Source organism: Chelmon rostratus, chromosome 1 (genome assembly GCF_017976325.1).
Source record: "Chelmon rostratus isolate fCheRos1 chromosome 1, fCheRos1.pri, whole genome shotgun sequence".
NCBI classification, from domain to species: Eukaryota; Metazoa; Chordata; class Actinopteri; order Chaetodontiformes; family Chaetodontidae; genus Chelmon; species Chelmon rostratus.
The window spans coordinates 968791-988536 of NC_055658.1; the positions used below are offsets into that span (position 1 = coordinate 968791).

General features: G+C 41.9%; 1 protein-coding gene across 2 annotated transcripts in view; it reads left to right on the top strand.

The window, feature by feature from the left end:
- The window catches only part of LOC121609533 (anoctamin-9-like), a 29149-nt gene extending 11481 nt beyond the window's left edge, over positions 1 to 17668 (top strand). Inside the window, exons 7-24 of one of the 2 annotated variants that reach the window (XM_041941193.1) lie at positions 611 to 690; positions 2589 to 2723; positions 3959 to 4052; positions 5391 to 5451; positions 5537 to 5619; positions 8901 to 9005; positions 9543 to 9707; positions 10503 to 10539; positions 10879 to 10990; positions 11401 to 11455; positions 11538 to 11635; positions 11757 to 11953; positions 12877 to 13029; positions 13279 to 13423; positions 13515 to 13637; positions 13739 to 13832; positions 13926 to 14038; positions 14818 to 17668. In XM_041941193.1, the coding sequence (XP_041797127.1) occupies positions 611 to 690; positions 2589 to 2723; positions 3959 to 4052; positions 5391 to 5451; positions 5537 to 5619; positions 8901 to 9005; positions 9543 to 9707; positions 10503 to 10539; positions 10879 to 10990; positions 11401 to 11455; positions 11538 to 11635; positions 11757 to 11953; positions 12877 to 13029; positions 13279 to 13423; positions 13515 to 13637; positions 13739 to 13832; positions 13926 to 14038; positions 14818 to 14851 (1884 nt within the window). In that variant the 3' untranslated portion in view covers positions 14852 to 17668. Of the gene's footprint in view, positions 1 to 610; positions 691 to 2588; positions 2724 to 3958; positions 4053 to 5390; positions 5452 to 5536; positions 5620 to 8900; positions 9006 to 9542; positions 9708 to 10502; positions 10540 to 10878; positions 10991 to 11400; positions 11456 to 11537; positions 11636 to 11756; positions 11954 to 12876; positions 13030 to 13278; positions 13424 to 13514; positions 13638 to 13738; positions 13833 to 13925; positions 14039 to 14817 lie in introns of those variants that run through there. The other variant, XR_006006997.1, reaches the window with a different exon arrangement.
- The last annotated feature ends 2078 nt before the right edge of the window (positions 17669 to 19746 follow it).

Sequence of the window (19746 nt, forward strand, 5' to 3'; positions counted from 1 at the left end):
GGCTACCCAGAAGCGTTCTAATATCAATAAAGTGAGATTCATACTGACTAACAACCCTATCTGAGTAGACAAAAATTCTACAAAGGCACTGGAAAAAAGGGGGACTGAAAGTTGGACATTCCCATCGATTCCCATTGTGTCATCTGTGATCATAATTCATGAGCGAAAAAAAATGACTTTGTGTAAAGATGACAAACACATAAAAGGCTCAATAACTTGACACTGTAGTTAAAAAGTAACATGACACACTCACACACAAAAAATCATAGCCGTGTCCTCAGGGTTTGACAAGAGTGTGAGCTTTGTATTTCATGAGCAGTATGTCATGAAAAACATGACTTTTACTTTTACATTTTTCTAAATATAACCCAGTAAGAAGGTGATGAAACAGAAAGATCTGTTATTTCTTCTCTTTTACAAAGGCATCAGTGTTTCTCTCTGCTATTGACATTGAGTGAGAACTGTGAAGGTGAACACATGAAATATTTCTAAACACTTTGAAATACACTTTGCCCAGATGTTGTGGTGTTGATGTGAAATGTGTTCAGTGTATTATTATACAGGATAAAATCCTAATGTTTCCATGTTGATTTTTTTCCATGATCTTCAGAGAAAGAAGCAGAAACAGCTGAAGAAGAAGTGGGCTCGATGGTCGGCTTTGTTTACAGGCCAACCAGTCAGCGATGTCAAGTCAGTCTTACTGTATTTCACTGTCTGTCTGTGTTTAACTTTAATGCACGTATGTGTCTGTATCTGTGACTGTTTCTGTATCTGTGTTTAAATCTTTGTAACTTTATCTGTATGTAACTGTTTGACTGTAGCTGTCTGTTTGTCTGTCATTGTTAAGGATGTTAGCGTAATGGATTAAGGAAACCAGATAAAACCTGTTGAAGTCAGGTGTTTTAAAACTGAAGATACTGTGTGATGTGAAAGGGACAGGTGCGTGCAAGTGTTGCAAAAACAGCAGTTTTGCGTCTGGCTGCTGATTTGACCAGTTACAGTACAGTCAGCAGTTGAAGCAGCAGCAGTGGCTGTGACACACAGCTCAGATGTTTAAGGTAGTTAAAAACACAGATTGCTGCAATTTGTGTCACACTTCCACTTCCAGAGTCTATTATTATCTCTGATGTCCATCATAAATAAACATCCATGAATCTGCTTAGGAATCATAGAAAAAAAGACTCTACTCATAACAGCAGAATCTGCACGAGAAGCTTTTCTTTGGCATCGAAGTAATTCAGTTGTCTGTACATCCATGGGTCCATTGCAAACATCCATCCATCCATCCATTGTCTTCCGCTTATCCGGGGCCAGGACCCCGGGGCGTTCCCAGGCCAGTCGAGTGACATAGTCCCTCCAGCGTGTCCTGGGTCTTCCCCAGGGCCTCTTCCTGGTGGGGCATGCCCGGAACACCCTCCCAGGAAGGCGTCCAGGAGACATCCGATAAAGATGGCCGAGCCACCTCAGCTGGCTCCTCTCGACATGGAGGAGCAGTGGCTCTACTCTGAGCTGCTCCCGAGTGACAGAGCTCCTCACCCTGTCTCTAAGGGAGCGCCCCGCCACCCTGCGGAGGAAACTCATTTCAGCCGCTTGTATTCGAGATCTTGTTCTTTCGGTCGTGACCCAAAGTTCATGACCAGAGGTGAGGGTAGGAACGTAGATTGACTGGTAAATCGAGAGCTTTGCCTTTCGGCTCAGCTCCTTCTTCACCACGACGAACTGGTGATTTATGACAAGTTTGCCCGGTACAACGACTGCATTACTGCTGCTGCACCGATCCGCCTGTCAATCTCAAACTCCATTCCATGTCGCCATTGCCAGATTCTGAGTCCAGGGATTGGGCCGTCGGGGCCCCTGCCCATGACTGCCACCCAAATCCCACAGCATCGGCCCCTTCTGATCCCTCCTGTGGGTGATGGGCCTACTGGAGGACGGGCCCATGTCGCTCCTTCGGGCTATGCTCGGCCACCAGGCACTCGCCTGCGAGCCCCAACCCCAGGCCTGGCTCCATGGTGGGGCCCCGGTAATGCCAGTTCGGGCGACGTAGTGGTCCTTGTTTTCTTGTCTTTCATAGGGGATTGTGGAACCGCTCTTAATCTGACCCATCACCTAGGACCTGTTTGCCTTGGGCAATAAGCCCCAGACAACATAGCTCCTAGGATCATTTGAGTACTCAAACCCCTCCACCACAGTAAGGGGGCAGTTTAAGGAGGGGCCCATTCAGAGTCTGGCCCTTTAATATTGTTGGAGCCATTCAGAGACATTAGGCTCTGATTTTATTTGTGGGGTTGTTGTCTTACTTTAAAATAAGTCATCTTCCAGATTGCAGCAGGTTTTCCTCCGGGATTGTTTTATTTTGCTGTATTTGTATTTCCCTGTAGCTTTGCAAGTCTTCAGGGCTGCAGAGAAAGCAGTCTTTATGATTTATGTCTGCTGATCCTTGAAACAAACTAGATCATATGACGTTTCAGTTGTTGAAAGGCCGAAGTGTTTATAGCTCTTCTGAATTCACTGGTCTTTGTAAAGCCTGTATCGCACTGCCTCTCCCAAACTACAATCCCATCTTGCCGTGTCTTTCTTCCCTGCAGGTGTTACTTTGGAGAGAAGGTGGCTCTGTACTACCTGTGGCTTGGCTGGTACACCAAGCTGCTGGTTCCAGCTGCAGCTCTGGGTGTTGTAGTTTTTCTCTATGGACTTGCCTTTTTCAACACCAACACTCTCATGTGAGTTATAGAAGTAATATTATGTGGTAAATGGTTTAAACCTTGGAAAACACTTGTCCTTTTGCATTAACAAACTGCTATAAAACAGTTTAGAACTTGAAAATGTATGATGTTGGGGACTTCTAGTGGTTGTATCCAAAAAATACAAACATCAGCCATCATGAAAGAACATTTTCATATTCTTCTCCTAACCTATCTGAGTTTCTCTGTGAGCTTTGTGTGAATTATTAAAGTCTGATTCAGTAGAGTCTTTTAACTGGGCAAACTCGTCATAAATCACTCATTTCAACCTGTTGAATACCATCTATATCTAAGCCATCGTGACATTTGATCGTGAGTATAATCAGCTCCCCTAAAATTGGCATAGGATTCCTGTTCTGAACTGTGGGCAAGTTTCATTCACAAGATGTTACCAAAGAGTAAGACAAATTTAGCTGTGTGGAGAGGCTGAAACGACGAGAAAATGGGAATAGTACAGCTAAAAACAACATGCTCTCAGAGCAGAGCTGTACTCTGACAGAGAATGATATTACATTCTACAGCAAGTTGTCAGCTGTTATAACAGAAGATGATACTGGACAGAGACCAGATGCTGAGACAGCTGGATTTATGTAGCATCTACAATAAGCTGCTCTACTGAAATATGACAAGAAAAATAATTGAACAAATATGAAGAAAATTCAGTCAATTAGCAGCCATGATGATCTGACGGAGAGCGTATTTATTTGGCATTTTGTCTTTAAGTTATATTTAATATATAATTATATATTTTGTATCAAGTTTGGTACCATATTTAAACTCTAGTTTCATTCAGATTAAGAAATCATGATTCCCAGGGCAAGTGTTTTCCCCTTGTTGAGAAAGTCAGCAGACTGTACATGACTTAACAGATTTGGAAATCTTGTGAAATTAATTTGTGCCTAACAAACTATTTTGAATACGAGAAAATGGGTGAAGGCTACACATTCTGTTAAATCACCCCTACATGCTACTTAAAACAAATCTGTTCATATGACCGGTTCTTGCATAGGATCCATTGTCACTTCACTTCACTTTCCACAGCAAGCCTTTATTTGAAAAAAATTCTTTCACTGGACCTCAGCAGAGCAATGCGAAGCCAGCTCTTCCTGTTGATCGTGTTTGTGCAGACAAGAAGCAGCTGAATCACTGACACAACATGATTGACCTTATATTTCCATTAACCCTTTAATCATTGTCTCTATGTGTGTCCTCAGTAAGGAAGTGTGTCAGTCCAACATCATCATGTGTCCTCGATGTGATAAGAGGTGTACAGTGTGGCATCTGTCAGACACATGCACCTACGCTAAGGTGAACTCATCTCATCTCATCTCTGTCTTTATTCTGTTGATCTGATCTCCTCATCCAGCTGCTGGCAGTTCAAATTAGAGTGTGAATCAAATGTATAACTTCTCCATTACTCACTTAAAATGGATTGTAACACACAAACTAGGTGTGACTGAGATTACGTCTGCATTAAGTTATTTAAATTTTAAAGTCCTGTTTTTGTGTGATAACAATTTGTGTCCACACCAACGGTGGTTCCAGGTGATTTTAGTAGAGGTTTTAGCAGTAGCTCATCTGTCTGCAGTGAAACACCTGAGCAATATAAAAACAGTTCAATCTCCTCTATCCTCCTCTTGCCAGTTACAGTCAACCAAACAGCATCACAGCCATCATTTGTTGAGGAAATCATTATTTTCTGACAAAATCAACATTGATCCACATTAATGACAGCTCTGCTGTTAATTGCATATATCAACATTTAAAGTGATGGATTGCACAGAAAGTTTGTGGCAAGTGTTGTTTGACCTATACAGAGTCACAAAGTCCACCTTTGCTGGGCATCATACATTATCATTTTTTTGAAGCTCAGTTTCCCTCATACACATTGAAGCACCACGTTTAGCTATACACTCTGGAGAGAGTTTTAATGAAGCCCCTTTAAACAGGCTTCTTCTTGGTTGACCCTTATTTTACAGTGTATGATGCTGCACTGACTTATAGGAGGTCCCTGGGGTTAACATGAGCTGTTCAGCCCTGTTAACCAACTTCTGTGCTTACCAGCTGATATCCATGTCGAAAAAAATTGAAATGAAGAAACAGCATTGTTGCTGTATTGCAGAGTAGTTGGTTAGTCCTAATAGCCCCAGCTAACAGGATTATAAGGAAAAATACTGTATTATATTATACCAGGAAAGAAAAATGTTATTTTGCTCTTACAAACTGTCTGCATATAGATAAACATACTGAGATGAGCCACGCAGAGGTTAGAATTGTGCTTCATTAATGTTTCAGGGTGAGGACTAACCGATGAGTATGTCATGCAACACTATCTCTCGTAACAAGTTAGGGTATAGTATCATCAGTCTTGCTGCAGCTTTAGCATGTAGATAGATGTAAAGCTGGACAGGTCTGGAGTACCAAGTCACAGCTGCTAATGTATGTTGGGATAAGGGTTTGGAATTTACCACAAACAACTGACACAAGTGGGGTGCTATAAATATTTCTTAGTAACTGAGTAACAAACGCTTTACCAGCTAACAGTCCTTAAATTTGAGTGGTGAAGAGGTCTGGGTTTGTGTGGTACCAGATTTTTGATCTTCCTTCTTTGTTTTGTTACACAATGATGTGTTTGTATCTACACAGGTCAGCCATCTGTTTGACAATGAGGGCACTGTGGCTTTTGCCATGTTCATGGCAGTCTGGGGTGAGTGATGTATTATGATGTCTAATCTAATATGATCTCTTGTGATTTGGAGTACCTCTTTATCTGGCTGTCTCTTTGTTTTCAGCCACTCTGTTCCTGGAGCTGTGGAAGAGACATAGAGCCAGACATGTTTCTAAGTGGAAGGTCTATGACTGGTGTGAGGAGGAGGTACTTCTTTCTGCTTAAATGTGCAGATCATACTGTATCTTTGACTGAAGACAAATCTTCATCTGAGTATAGATCCTGTGCAGTTATAAGTAGTGTTGTGTTGCACCTCACTGATTGCATCCCTACAATCAGTGATGTACTGCTATGAAAAATCTCAAACTGCTCATGAAAGTTCCTTCTTTATGGTGTCAAGCTGAGCTCAGTGGAACGTTCATAAAAATCATAAAAAAATCCCTAAATGTGTTACCTGAATCATAAACCTCTCATTCTCCAACGCAGGGTTGTACAATGAAATCTTAGCTGTAGTCTCTTTACATTGCACACAAAACAAAAGAAAACCCTTTCATTTATGGCAGAGTGTTGAGGATGAATTGAGGAGTCTCACAGTCTACATAAAGAAGCCGCTCTGTTCTCTGGTGGTACAGCAGCGTTTACATCCTGTCCATGCTGTGCTATGTAGATGGATACCAGTAATGCTCTGGGCAGGTTTAATCACCTACTGCAGGGCCCTTATGGGTCGTGCATATCCCATTTTGTATTGTTTCCAGTCAGGATGCTTTCAATAGCACCTTTGTAAAAGTTAAAGGGAGCAGGGGAAATTTTCCTTCTTCCCTTAATAAATAAAGTAATTTCCGAGCTTTTCTCACCTGACTGAAGATGTGTGATGTCCATGACAGGTTTTCTGGGATACTAATTCCCAGGAAACTAAAACTGTTCACCTGCTCCACCTCAGCTCAACTGATGTAGACAAGGATGTGTGTCTTTGCCTCCTTTTTCCTAAAATTAGTGTGTGCACCACCCTGCAAGGTTGTTAATTACATTGCAATATGAAGTCACATCATTGTTTGAAATCTGGCCAACAATGGTTGTGTCGCTCGCAGACTTCAAAACAGAATTCTCTCCATCTTGGGGATTGCAGTTGTGGGTGTACAGTGTTTAAAGGAGAGGGCTGACCACACAAACCTGGCAGGCTCAGGTGTTGAACACCAAAGTCAAGGTCCAACTGCCTGAGATCTCATGGTTGGAAGTCCAATATCCAGTTTCAGAGTGTGGTACTCAAGCCCAGAGCACAGTTTTCCAATCAGTTTCATGGAGGAGATTATATTAAATGCTGAGATGAAATTAACAAACAATATTCAAATGAACTGCAGGTGTTGGCATTTTCAAGATGTGGGAAGACTAAGTGGAGGAGAGTGTAGATGGCATTCTCTGTAGATCTGTTGGTTCTGAATGCAAACTGGTGAGGGTCCAAGCTGGCTGAGATGTCTTTGATGTACTGGAGAGCCAGTTTCTCAAAGCACTTCATCATAATGGGGGTGTGTTAAAACAGGCAGTCATTTAGGGTTGTCCAAAGTAGGACCCACGAGTTAAAGTTAATTGATCCGACTGACCAAAATGTGGGCCAGGGAAGGCTTTGTAGCTGCTATGAATGTTAATGTAAACATGGTCCAGGGTTGCTTACTGGTGTTGATGTGGATATGCCAGTGAAATTTAGGTAAATAGTTCTGTGGTCTGGTTGATTAAAATCACCACCAACAATAAAAATACCATTCTTGTTATGGCTGCTAGTGACCTCATGCAGTTCCTGTAGTGCATTATTTGAATCTTAATCTTCAACACAAACACACACACTTTGACTACATTTGAGCACCAACCACCAGTGATGTAAACACAGAGTCTGCTTCTCCTTGTCTGACCAGAGTCTTGCATTCTGTCAGCACAGAACATGGTCCACCCCCCAAGTGCAATAGTTTGATCCAGGATGTTGTGATGGAGCCAAGTCTGTAAAGATTTGGGCACAAAAGTTTCTGACTTCCTGTTTTTTTTTTTGTAACATTATTAGAGAGAAGCACTCCTGAAAGTCAGATTAGCTTTGCTTTTATTCCGGCTTTCCTCCCTCTCTTCCTAAGGGGATCACACCATTTGCAGTGGTGTTTGGTCTGGTTGGTCCGGCTCTGTGGCCGGGAGCGATTGTAGCAAGGTCCGCTGCACTTAATGCAGTGAAATATCAATAGCTCCTGTTCAACACAGACCTGCCCTAGAGAGCAGCATAAAACATTATTACAACAATAAATACACACAACCCAACCCAAACAGTCACACGCTACAAACAATATACCCAATATCCAGTTAATATGCTGTAAAGGAGTGTACCCAATATCCAGCTAATATACAGTAGAACACTATATTATCCAGTTAATATGTAGTATACACAATATGCTGTTAATATCCCTTAAGACATCACAACTTCTCAGATCTTTTTCTCCTTTGCTCTTAGCCCTCAGTTTGTTTGTTCTTCTCATGCTGCAGCCTGCATGTTTTACTATATCATAAGTAAATTAGCTGCACCAGACAGATCCTCACTGACTGCATGTTGTGATGTAAACCTGTACAGTCAGTGGGCACAGCAGCTGCATGATACTGGGAAAATGATGGTTAAATTCATTTAGTTTTTTAGGTTGATGGGTAAAAACTACACAAGTGGACACATACTACTGTGTCTAACTACTGCATATCTGTTTTAAAGTGTGACTTGGGCCACATATTTCTGTCCAAACCCACCCCTAGTCCAACTGAGCAGTGACCATGGCCGACCGGAATCCAACAGGCATTCTGTCCTTATGTACGAACCCAACCTGATCCCAGCACAGTTAATGTAAGCTGAAGGGTTGAGTTTGTGTTGCCCTTTCAAGCAGTTGTTACCATTGGTTCCTGTAGGCTATAGGTAGATTGTTTAGTAAATAAATTCTAGTTTTCATTTACAGAATTACAGTTACATTTATTTACGATTTAGATGATACATTTCCAGATTTGTTTTTTCAATCATGATTATTTTTTTTATCTTTACATTCCACTGAGCTCAGTTAAGTGTCATCATTCTGGACCTTGGAAAATTTTAAGTCAAGGTCTGCTGAGGGGCTTCTGCTTACAGTGTATGTAGAAACAGCTGATCTTAAATCATATTATCTGGAAACAAGTTTTTAGTTGCAGGTTTCTTTCAAATGATCACCACTAATATTTACAGTCACACCCAAAAAAGCAACTCACTTTTCAGAGAAAATCCTTTTCTGAAAAAACACCTCTGCCTGGCACAGCTCTTGATAAAGCACTTGATCCATAGACAGAAACCTTTCTGTAATGTGCATGTACCTTTAACCTGTGTGTGTGTGTGTGTGTGTGTGTGTGTGTGTGTGTGTGTGTGTGTGTGTGTGTGTGTGTGTGTGTGTGTGTGTGTGTGTGTGTGTGTGTGTGTGTGTGTGTGTGTGTGTGTGTTTTGACAGGAGGAACTGATTCTGGAAATAGTGAATGATCCAAACTGTAAACCCAAACAGTTCAGACACTCCTACCTGCGCAGCGCTCTAGTCCTCATTCTGGTAACACTCATGGTAAGAAACACACACACATAAGGGTTTGTAGTCTGAGACCTAAAGTTAGTGTGTTGAAAGCGTCCCTCAGGAAGAGTATCTATCCTGCACACATCACTGACAACTCACTATCCAAGGAATATTCACTAACTACTGACATGTTCACCTGCTAAAATGAAACCACTTCACGACTGAAAGATCAGTTGGGATTACAGCTGTAATATCATATTACCCACCTCTTCCTGTTCACAAGACACTGAACCCCACATTGCTCCCAATAGTAAGGCCAGTACCCATTGTGGTCCCTCACTGCCATCAGCGTGAGTGTGTAAATGGGTGAATGAGCGTTTTAGATAAAAGTTCTATATAGATGTTGGCATTTGCCATTTAACATGCACTTGCAACTGTGCACTTTATTGCAAAATAATTAAAATTAATAAAGAAAGTAAGGCCAGCACAATAGAAGAAGACATAAATGGTCGTGGTGGACTGCAGCAGAGGGGGTGTGCTGGAGCAGGAATAAGATGCAACATGTTGGTGTTTTTAATTATGTTCCAGTTGATGCTGATCATTGGCCTCGCTCATGCCCTGGTGGTGTTTCGAGTGGTGGCTGCCCCCTTGATGTCTGAGGGCAGCTGGGAGTTTATCAGGGACCATGCCAACACTGTGGCTGTGATGCTGGGAGCTGTGCTGCACTACCTCACCATTCAGATCATGACCCGGGTGCGTATACCTGTATCCTGATCCTCATGCTGCAGTCACACAGTGTCCACGCAGTATTCCAAGGTAGTTACGATAAATGCTAACCTTGTAGCCATACCAAACAAACAAACAAGGTTCATTAGTTGCATTTCGCATTTGTAGCAGTTAGTTACAAAGTGAAACCAGATGAAAAGAGGGAGAGAGAAAAGTGAAAACTCTACCTGACAACAAAGTGTTGTTGGATTCTGTTGGTGGTATGTGAGAGCTCAGACTCAAAGCTGGTTTGATTTTTATGATCCTGCCTCTTATACAAGAGCATAACAGATTGTGCCAGGCATGTGATGGCTCTGTCATTCATGTTAGAGATATTGGGTGTTGAAAGGCAGATGCTGGTAAATCTATTGATCACAGAGCCTGACAAACCTTCTCACTCTTCATTAAATCAATATTCTCCACCCATAACTTTTGTGTTTGTGCAGTTCGGGGCACAAAAACAACATCACATGGTGATCTCCACTTCAGTTCTTAGTAATTCTGGCTTGCAGTTTCCATGTGTCGAAGTGCATCTCACTCATGATCGTCTATAAATGCTTTCACAAAAGCTCTCTCCATCATCTTTAAACTGACAGGACCATCATCAGACTACTGAGAGGAAGAATGTTCTGCTGGAAGCTCATGAAGAGCAGCTGTTAAATGTGAACAACCAAACCTGTAAACACCAAGCTTCCAGCTCTCAGAAAGGTCTACCTGCTAACAGTGTATTAACCATAAGATCTCTCCTTTCTGTGTGTCTCTCTCCTTCAACACCACCCATAGGTAAACAGATGGGTCTCCCTCAAGCTGTGTGAAATAGGTGAGAACAAAGTAGGACACTTCATTCAGTATGTTGTACTAGCAGGTGTACAAGGGTTCAATACACAGATAAAGAAATACACTCATTCTTGTCATTCATGTCTAGTTAAAATATAAAAAACACAATTCTATTATTGAACTGTGACAAAATCAGATATTCCAAGACATTTTGTCAAATATCTGTGTGTGTCTGTGTGTGTGCGCGTGTGTGTGCGCGTGTGTGTGCGTGCGCGTGTGTGTGCGTGTATGTGCGTGTATGTATGTGCGTGTGTGTGCGTGTTTGTGTGTGTGTGTGCGTGTCTGTGTGTGTGCGTGTGTGTGTGTCTCTCTCTCTCTTCAGAGAAGACTAACTCATTCGCTGCCACAGAGAGGAGCTTCACAGTCAAGATGTTCACCTTCCAGTTCTTCACTCTCTTCTCCTCCCTCTTCTATGTGGCCTTCTTCCTGGGCAGGTACTCTGTCTGTCTGTAACTGTCTCTCTCTGGATCTGGTGAAGTCAGGTTTATATGGCCAAATATCACAAATCACAAGCCACAGCAGGTGACACCCTCTATAGTGGGAAGAAAATGGAAGAAACCAGCAAAAGCAACACAGAGAACCCTCTTCAGGATGCACAGACACTGACAGACTGTACTCTGAGGTCACCTTATTTTAAATCATGAAACATTCAGTATCAGAAGTGACCCGGTGCACACTTTGTCGTGTATTGTTATGTGGCTCATGATGTCAGTAGCCGAGATGGCTGCAGCTAATTAGTTTAAAGTAGCTCCACCTTTTCAGTCTTCATATAGTTGCTTTTTGCTCCTGCATGTAGTTCAGAAGGTTAAAATTCTGATGTGAGGTTGATATTTTCTTATCATAGGATAAACGGCCATCCAGGAGACTATGTGCGTATCGCCGGATGCAGAATGGAGGAGGTGAGGAGATTCATTGTGTTTTTAGTCAAACAGCATGAGTACTCTGCAGTGCTAACCTTTAGATTTGTTCTATGTCTTGTAGTGCCATCCTAGTGGCTGTTTGACAGACCTCTTCATCCAGATGGCTGTTATCATGCTGCTCAAACAGACTCTCAACAACATCTTTGAGTTTACTGTGCCGTGAGTGTGTTTTCATTTAACATCTCCTGCACAGCAGCAGACGTGATGAGTTAAAAACACATTCTGTAAACATGGAAGCATGTCAGACCTTGCATTCATGTTAAGATGATGTGTTTTCTAGCTGGTTGAAGAGCTGTCTGAGCAGAAACACGGCAAAAAAGCTGCAGAGGAAGTGCGGTCACTGTTACAGGAAGGCCTGCCGTGATGAAGAGGGACGTGTTGAACCGTGTGACATATGCAAACTTCGGGACTGGCTACGTAACTACCACCTGGCCAACACTGACGCCTTCAGCCTCTTCAACGAGTTCCTGGAGATGGGTAGGTCCGCAGTCTCCCCCTGACCCTCACACCTGAAAACCCAACTCTCTCGTTTGAACGTGGATTCCAACAGTAGCTGAACGAGAAACGTCAGCACTAGAAGGCAACATATATTTTTATACACTTGTGGCAGCAGTATTCTCATTGTCCTGTATAATGTACATATACATATCTATACCTTTTTTTTATTGACAATTTTGATCCTCTGCTGTCTATCTTTTATTGTTTGCAGCATGTAACAATTTAATTTCCGCGGTGTGGGATTAAATAAGTGTTATTTTATCTTAATCCCACTGATGATTAAAGGGAGGACAGGTTCGTCCCCTTGTGCTGCCCCGTCACTGCTTCCCCATCTCTTCCTCCTCAGTTTGCAGAGAACATCGGGTCTCTCCTGGGAAGCACCGCCGTGTTACAGAGCGATATCTCATGGTGTAAACATTGGGCCCATGGCTGCGTTCAGGATCCCCAGACATGATTATAAACAATGCAAAAACCGTTGGAAAGACCAGGGCAAATGATTTTAGTCTCCATGGTGTATGAACAAGCTAAAAAGAGTAATTGCACCATCTGAAGTCCTAAAAAACACCACTCATGCAGCACCAGAAGTCAAGTTCAAATGCAGTTATCCCAAAACAAATTCAAACCTTATTGCAGTATTTTGGAGTCTCTTTTTGTGACCTTCATTTCCTCTATTTGATGTTCAAACTGGACCTCCTGGAATGCATTTAATGTCTCACCTTCACCATCTAGCATAACATTGCAGCATCATACCGTTGTATGTAAACAGCACACATTTCTCAGAATTTGTTAAATTTACTCCTAATGCTTTTTGCCAGGACACAATGAAACACTGAATCTAAAATTAGCATAAGTGCTTAAAAGAATTACTTCTATGTTACTAACTTACTGCCTGTCCCCTCCAGTGGTCCAGTTCAGTTTCACCACCATATTCGTGGCAGCGTTCCCCCTTGCCCCCCTCCTGGCTCTCATGAACAACATCTTTGAGATCCGTCTGGACGCCATCAAGATGGTCCGCCTGGAACGGCGGCTGGTTCCCAGGAAGACCAACGACATCGGTAAGCTGTGTGGGTGTTTTTTGAATATCTGTGCTTAAGATTTATTTTGAATTCTTGTAATTCCAGTGTTTTAATTTGAAGATGATAGAAAATAAAAACGTAATTTCATGTAGAAGGATTTATACAGTCCTCTGTGTACAGGTGGACGTGTCTCACAGCACTGTCCTCTGTGTACAGCTGGACGTGTCTCACAGCACTGTCCTCTGTGTACAGCTGGATGTGTCTCACAGCACTGTCCTCTGTCTGCAGGTGTGTGGACGAAGGTGTTGGAGGTCATTGGTGTGTTGGCAGTGATTGCTAATGGTCTGGTCATTGGCGTCTCATCAGACTTCATTCCACGGCTCGTCTTCCGTTACCATTATGGCCCCTGTGCTAACGGAAGCACTCACACAGAGTTAGTCATGTTTCAGCTGGTAGACACTGCTGATAACTAATCAGCAGGCTGCGTCGTGTCTCATCGTGTGCGCTTGGTTCTCTTGTTGCAGCTGCATGCAGGGCTACATTAATGACACTCTGTCCACGGCCTTGGTGACACACCCAGCGGTTAGACGGGACTTTCTTCCACATCAAATGGTCACAGACAATGGCATCAATGTCACACAGTGTAGGTGAGAGGAGCTTGCTCTTACTCTGGTTGGCACAAACATAACAGAAGCAGCCAGAGTTCTGATAAACATGACAAGCTGTCTCTCTGCATGTGTGTGTGCAGCTACAGAGACTACAGGAGTGATGAGGACTACACACTGACTTCTCAGTTCTGGTTGGTCTTGGCTGTGCGCTTTGCCTTTGTCATCCTCTTTGAGGTTTGTACTTGGGATATGTTAGACAGTGTTGTCCATTTAAACTGAAAGAGATAGTTAAATCGTTTCTGAATGTGTTTTATCTGTGTTTTGTAGCACGTTGTGGTGGTGTGTAAGTTTGTAGCGGCTTGGTTTGTCCCCAATAATCCTATTCAAGTGAAGAATGATCGGCTGCACGACAAACTGGCCCGGCTCAAAGAGGAGCTCCGGTAAGTCAGCAGTTCCACAGGTCAAAGGTCACATCACATGAGATGAAGCTAAAGCTCTGAAGATTCTCATCCAATCATGTTGTAGGAATACTGTCAGAACGTCTCCCAAAACTGTAAGAACATAACAGCAGCTGGCAGAAACAGCAGAAGGTGGACAGAGCTGTCTGTCTCTCTTTCAGGGTCTTTCTATATGCATGTCTGTCTGTCTTTCAGTCTTTCTGTCTTCCTTTCTGTTTGTCTCTCTCTCCACCACTTTACTTAGATTGAAATATCTCAACGATGGATGAATTGTCATGAAATGTGGTTCAGACATTCATGTTCTCTCAGGATGAGTTGTAATAAGTTTTTTGACTCTGACTTTCCATCTAGCGCCATCATCAGGTCAATACTTTAATCTGGCCGATAATAGACATTCCCATTAGCCTCAGCTGTACTTTGTGTTACCTGCTATTTCGCTAATGTTAGCATGCCAACATGCTAAACTATGATGGTGAACATGGTACCTGTTAAACATCAGCATGTTAACATTATGACAACCACTACATACATGTTGTTCATAGTTTATGTCTCCTCCTAATTTTCTGTTTACTTTGTGTTTGGCTTTACTACTTACTCTACTAAACCACAACTGTGAAGCTAAACAGCATTTTATCCGGAGGAGTTTAGTATCCCTGATATGTTCAGAAAACACTCTGCAGCTCTCCAAACACCACCACAGGTGTAGCTCTGCACTCTGCTCCTTATTCTATAACGTGTGTGTGTTTTTCTTCTTATTTCAGTGAAATGAAACGCACCAAATCAACAGAGGTCTAACCTTCTACAGCTGACCTCAGATATCCTTACACTGTGGTCCTGGCTGGTTGAAATGTCGAAGGGAAACATGGTGTCTTGTTTTTATAATTTATGTTTGCTGATGGAGCACAAGGCTGGACTGTGGTAAACTGTAATGTTGTGTGAGGTTTATGTGTCAAGATATCACCAGACTTTAATTTACTCCTGCTGACTTGTCGCCACACAACCATCACACTACCCTTAGCACACCAGCTAACACTCACGTGATGTTTTTATATTAAAAATGTTTGAAGATATATTATTGTCATTTAATGTTGTTATTAAGTTGTTGCTGTTCTTCTGAGACACAGGCTCAGTGAGTTCTCTTAAAGAAACATTTTCCTGCCCAGCATTAGATGAGAAAATCAATAACTCCAATAAACTCCACACTGAATGTGTTCAGTCAGACAAAGGGTCTGTCCCAATACCAACGCTTGGCCTTGAGCACTTACATGCAAGTTCATGCACCACAAAGTGTTAACAAGTGTGTCCCCTGTCAGAAAAAAATGGATAAACACTTCTAACACCACTTCAGAGATCAGTGTATCCCACAATTCACTGTGGTTTCTTGCTCTTCACCAGTCCAGCTGTTGGTGGTGAGAAATGCATAAACTGGTTTTAGACCAACAACGAGAAACATTTAGTTTATGACATGCTAGATTCTGACTGAATATTATTATTATTGCCCAAAAACGACACAGTTAGAACAGAACCTCCACCGATTTATTTTATCACTTAACAGCAACATCATGTTTTTCTTCAAGGTTCATGGTTCAGTTATTGGTCATTCTGCAGCACTGTTGCTGGGGTGGCTATTCTCTTTTAATGCCCTTTAGGCTCTGCACAAATGAGAATGACAATGATATCATTCATCTGACACTGTCAGCATAAATATTAAATACCCCTTTATCTGTAATTGTGAGAAATATGTTCCATTCATAAATGTGCTACCAGAGACCATTAAAATAGTATTATGTTGTTTTATATAAAAGTGATTCTTCTAGATTACTTGTATTTCTCCTCTCAGCTCCCAAATGTGCTTTTTTATTTTTTTTTTACTGTCCATCTATAATAATGTAAGGTTGATCCTATATTTGTTCCCACAAAGCATATGGCCATGCATTTGTATTTGGTGAAGTCACTAGATGTTCGTATCATCAAGTATGTCCCAATGAGCTCTGCAGCTGGAAATTACACAAATGAGTCTGATGACAAGACTTGTTACTGCAGCCGCCTGTTGATCATCAAGAAATTGTTCCAGCACACAACTCTGTACAACCAAACTGTTGTTTTTACATTTCTGTTCAGATCAGACAAACAAGATATAACATGTTAATCAGGAAGCTTTACTGGTGCTGGGCAGAGCCAGGCTAGCGGTTTCCCCCAGTTCCCAGTCTTCATGCTAAGATAAGCTAATTACCACCCGACTCCAGCCCCAGCCCTGTGGTTAACACACAGACATGAGGATGAATCAATATTCTGTCTGTGGAATATAGAACATGTTCTGAGCTTTACAGAATGATGTTCTTCACTGTTTTTGGATCAGAGCTCAGAGGAGGGCCAGGGTTGGGGTCTGGTTTGGTCGACGTGTGACGCTTGATGTTCCTCATTCTCCAGTCCAGTTTGTGTGGTATGTCCCTCTACATGTGCATGACAATATGCAGTCATCTAAACTTCACTACATTTAAACCTCCTCTACCTCCTCTAATGTGTTCAGTCACAGTATATCTGTCCTCTCACTCATGGACTCATTGATGGGCTGAAGTTTGTGAAACATCATCTGAAACAATCATGAACTTTTAAGAGTGGAAAAACATCTGGCCCACCTCTGTTTACGTATTCCCCTCTTCATCCTCATTTCTTGTCATTTCTGTGCTTTCAGTTTTACTATAAAGACAGAAATATCCCCAAAATAAAAATGGTAATATAAAACCTTCTGCCTCCTGTTGTGACATTTTAGTTCACAATATCTATAGTGAAAGCAAATTTAAATCGAATCTTTTTTCTTTCTTTTTTTTTTTTAATCAACACATTTTCATCTTTAAATTTTAAATTTTGTTTTTAATTTCATGCAGGGGTGTGTTTCTGTGTTTGTCTTGGAAACTAAAGAATCACCTTTTAGATCTGGATTTCATTGATGGTTCAGATGATGTGGTTTACTGAGCTGGGTCGGGTCTCAGATGTGATTCTCTTTCATTCTACAGTCCGCAGACAGGTTATCATTTGTGTCTTTCAGCCATCACAGTGTCACCAGGTTCAAAAACGTTTAAAACTGTTGGTTAACTAGTTAAGAGACGGTACCTTTGAAAAACTTATATTGCACTATCATTGTCAATATAGAAAAAATATACTATATGTCATAAAACTAGACCACTGGCATTTTGACATGTAGGCTGCTGAGGCTGGGGATCGAACCACCAACCTTCTGATAAGGGGACGACCACCCTGCCTATCTTATGCATTCTCTGTTTTCTATTTCCATCCTATTTTTTTTTTTTTTTTGTCTTATTTGTACTATTATCAAGTGGGTTTTATTTTCCATCTAATTTTCCTTTAATTTTCCACCTCTGATTTCATGCTCATTCTGTTATGCTATGTGGTGCTATACAAATAAAGTTTATTATTACTTGTAATGCTAATATGATACTTACTTATGCTCTTTTATCATGTGATTGTGTTTATTTGTTCTTTACACACCTCATTTGTGATGGTAACTCATGCACATACACACAAAATTAAATTCTATGTTGATTTTATTTTCCTTCTATTGCTAACAAATGTTTTAAAAGTACTGACAATAAAATGTAAAGAGATGTGAAATCAGCTGTAGCAGTTTTTAAAGCTCTCACACATTATTGCAGGCAAGCCATTTTGTCCTTGCCATTTTGCTTTCCTTAATCGTGTTTGTTTTAATTCAATTCAGTTCACTTTTATTTAAATAGTATCAAATCAAAACCCAAGTTGTCTCAGGACACTTTCCATGTAGAGCAGGTACAGACTAAACTCTTTATCAGACACCCAGCAAGTCACTCATGAGCAACACTTGGTGTCAGTGGAGAGGAAAAACTTCCTTTTAACAGGCTGAAACCTCGAGCAGAACCAGGATCTGGGTGGACAGCCATCTGTTTCGACCGGTTGGGTGAGAGAGAGAGAGAGAGACATTGCATCCTCGTTTCCCTGTCCTTGCGTCTTAGTCCCTCCCACTGGGGATGCACGGAGAGACGAAAGGAAACCACGCAAGGAGAGAAGAAGCAAGGAAATCAGTTTTAAGAGAATTGAGACGTCCTTTCCTCTGAAGCATCATGTTTCTGATGATGTGGCACAGCTGAATCTGCTGCATGTACCGTTATATTCACACTGACAAAAAAACACCCCCCACCCTCAATACTCTGTTTAGACACACTCACTTAGTTACTCATTAGACAAAAGTCATCAGCACTAGCAAATAAGTACAGTGCATCCAGAAAGTATTCATAGCACTTGACTTTTTCCACATTTTGTTATGTTCCAGCCTTATTCCAAAATGGAATAAATTCATTTGTCCCTCAAAATTCTACACACAACACCCCGTTACGACAACGTGAAAAAAGTGTTTTAGAAATGTTGGCAAATTTATTAAAAATAAAAAGACTAGGAAATCGCATGTACATAAGTATTGACAGTGTTTGCTCAATACTTTGTTGATTCACCTTTGTCAGCAATTACAGCCTCAACCCTTTTTGAATATGATGCCACAAGCTTGGCACACCTATCTTTGGGCAGTTTCGCCGGTTCCTCTTTGCAGCACCTCTCAAGTTTCATCAGGTTGGATGGGAAGCGTCGGTGCACAGCCATTTCAGATCTCTCCAGAGATGTTTAATCGGATTCAAGTCTGGGCTCTGGCTGGGCCACTCCAGGACATTCACAGAGTTGACCTGAAGCCACTCCTCTGATATTCTGGCTGTGTGCTTAGGGTCGTTCCTGCTGAAAGGTGAACCGTCGTCCCAGTCTGAGGTCAAGAGCCCTGCATCCAGGATGTCTCTGTACATCTCTATCCTGACTAGTCCCCCAGTTCACATCCCCACAGCATGATGCCGCCACCACCATGCTTACTGTGGGGATGGTGGTGGCCTGGTACCATCTGCATCGTCACTCTCTCTTGCAGCTCCCTCTACACCTGCTCAAAGGTGTTCTTCCAGAAACATATGAACATTTCCTTGTAGGAAGGTTAGTCAAACCCAGTGGTTCATTGTTGCTGCTTATCCTGCTGATAAACAATAGTCTTTTCAGAGTGTAATGTGGAACATTGATGTCTGCTGTATGGAAATGATACAGAAGTGTGAGCAATGTCAGAGGGCAGGTTGAGGGTGTGAACTGTTTAGAGACTTTTTCACTTCAAGCTCAGGGGAAATACCAGTCTGTCATGATGACCCGTTTAATTCCAATGAACACGTCACACAATTCTAGCCTAAACGACCACGCACCTTATTTTTTTGTTAGTGACAAACACAATACCAGCATGCAGTGACCACCAGTATAACCAGTGCCACACACCCCTTCAAGCACAAGGTCAAATCCACCAGACACTCCCTCAGGCTTGGCACATAAGAACGTTCATCTGTCACAGATAAGTGAATGTTATTTCCAAGTAGGCCTGTTATGTCTGAAGACAGAATAGTGAGAAGAATGTTAGCAGTGTGGTTTCTACAGACGTGCTGGTAGCACTGTGAGGCTTGCCACAATGATGCTTTCAACCATATGCTAACTCCATGTGAACACACTGACCTCTTCACTATGTTCATCATCTTGATTAAGCATGTTAGCATACTAATCTAAGCAGTTAGCAACAGAAAATGTGGGTGTGGTGGAGTATTCCCTCCCCCTCCATTAGCCGGCTG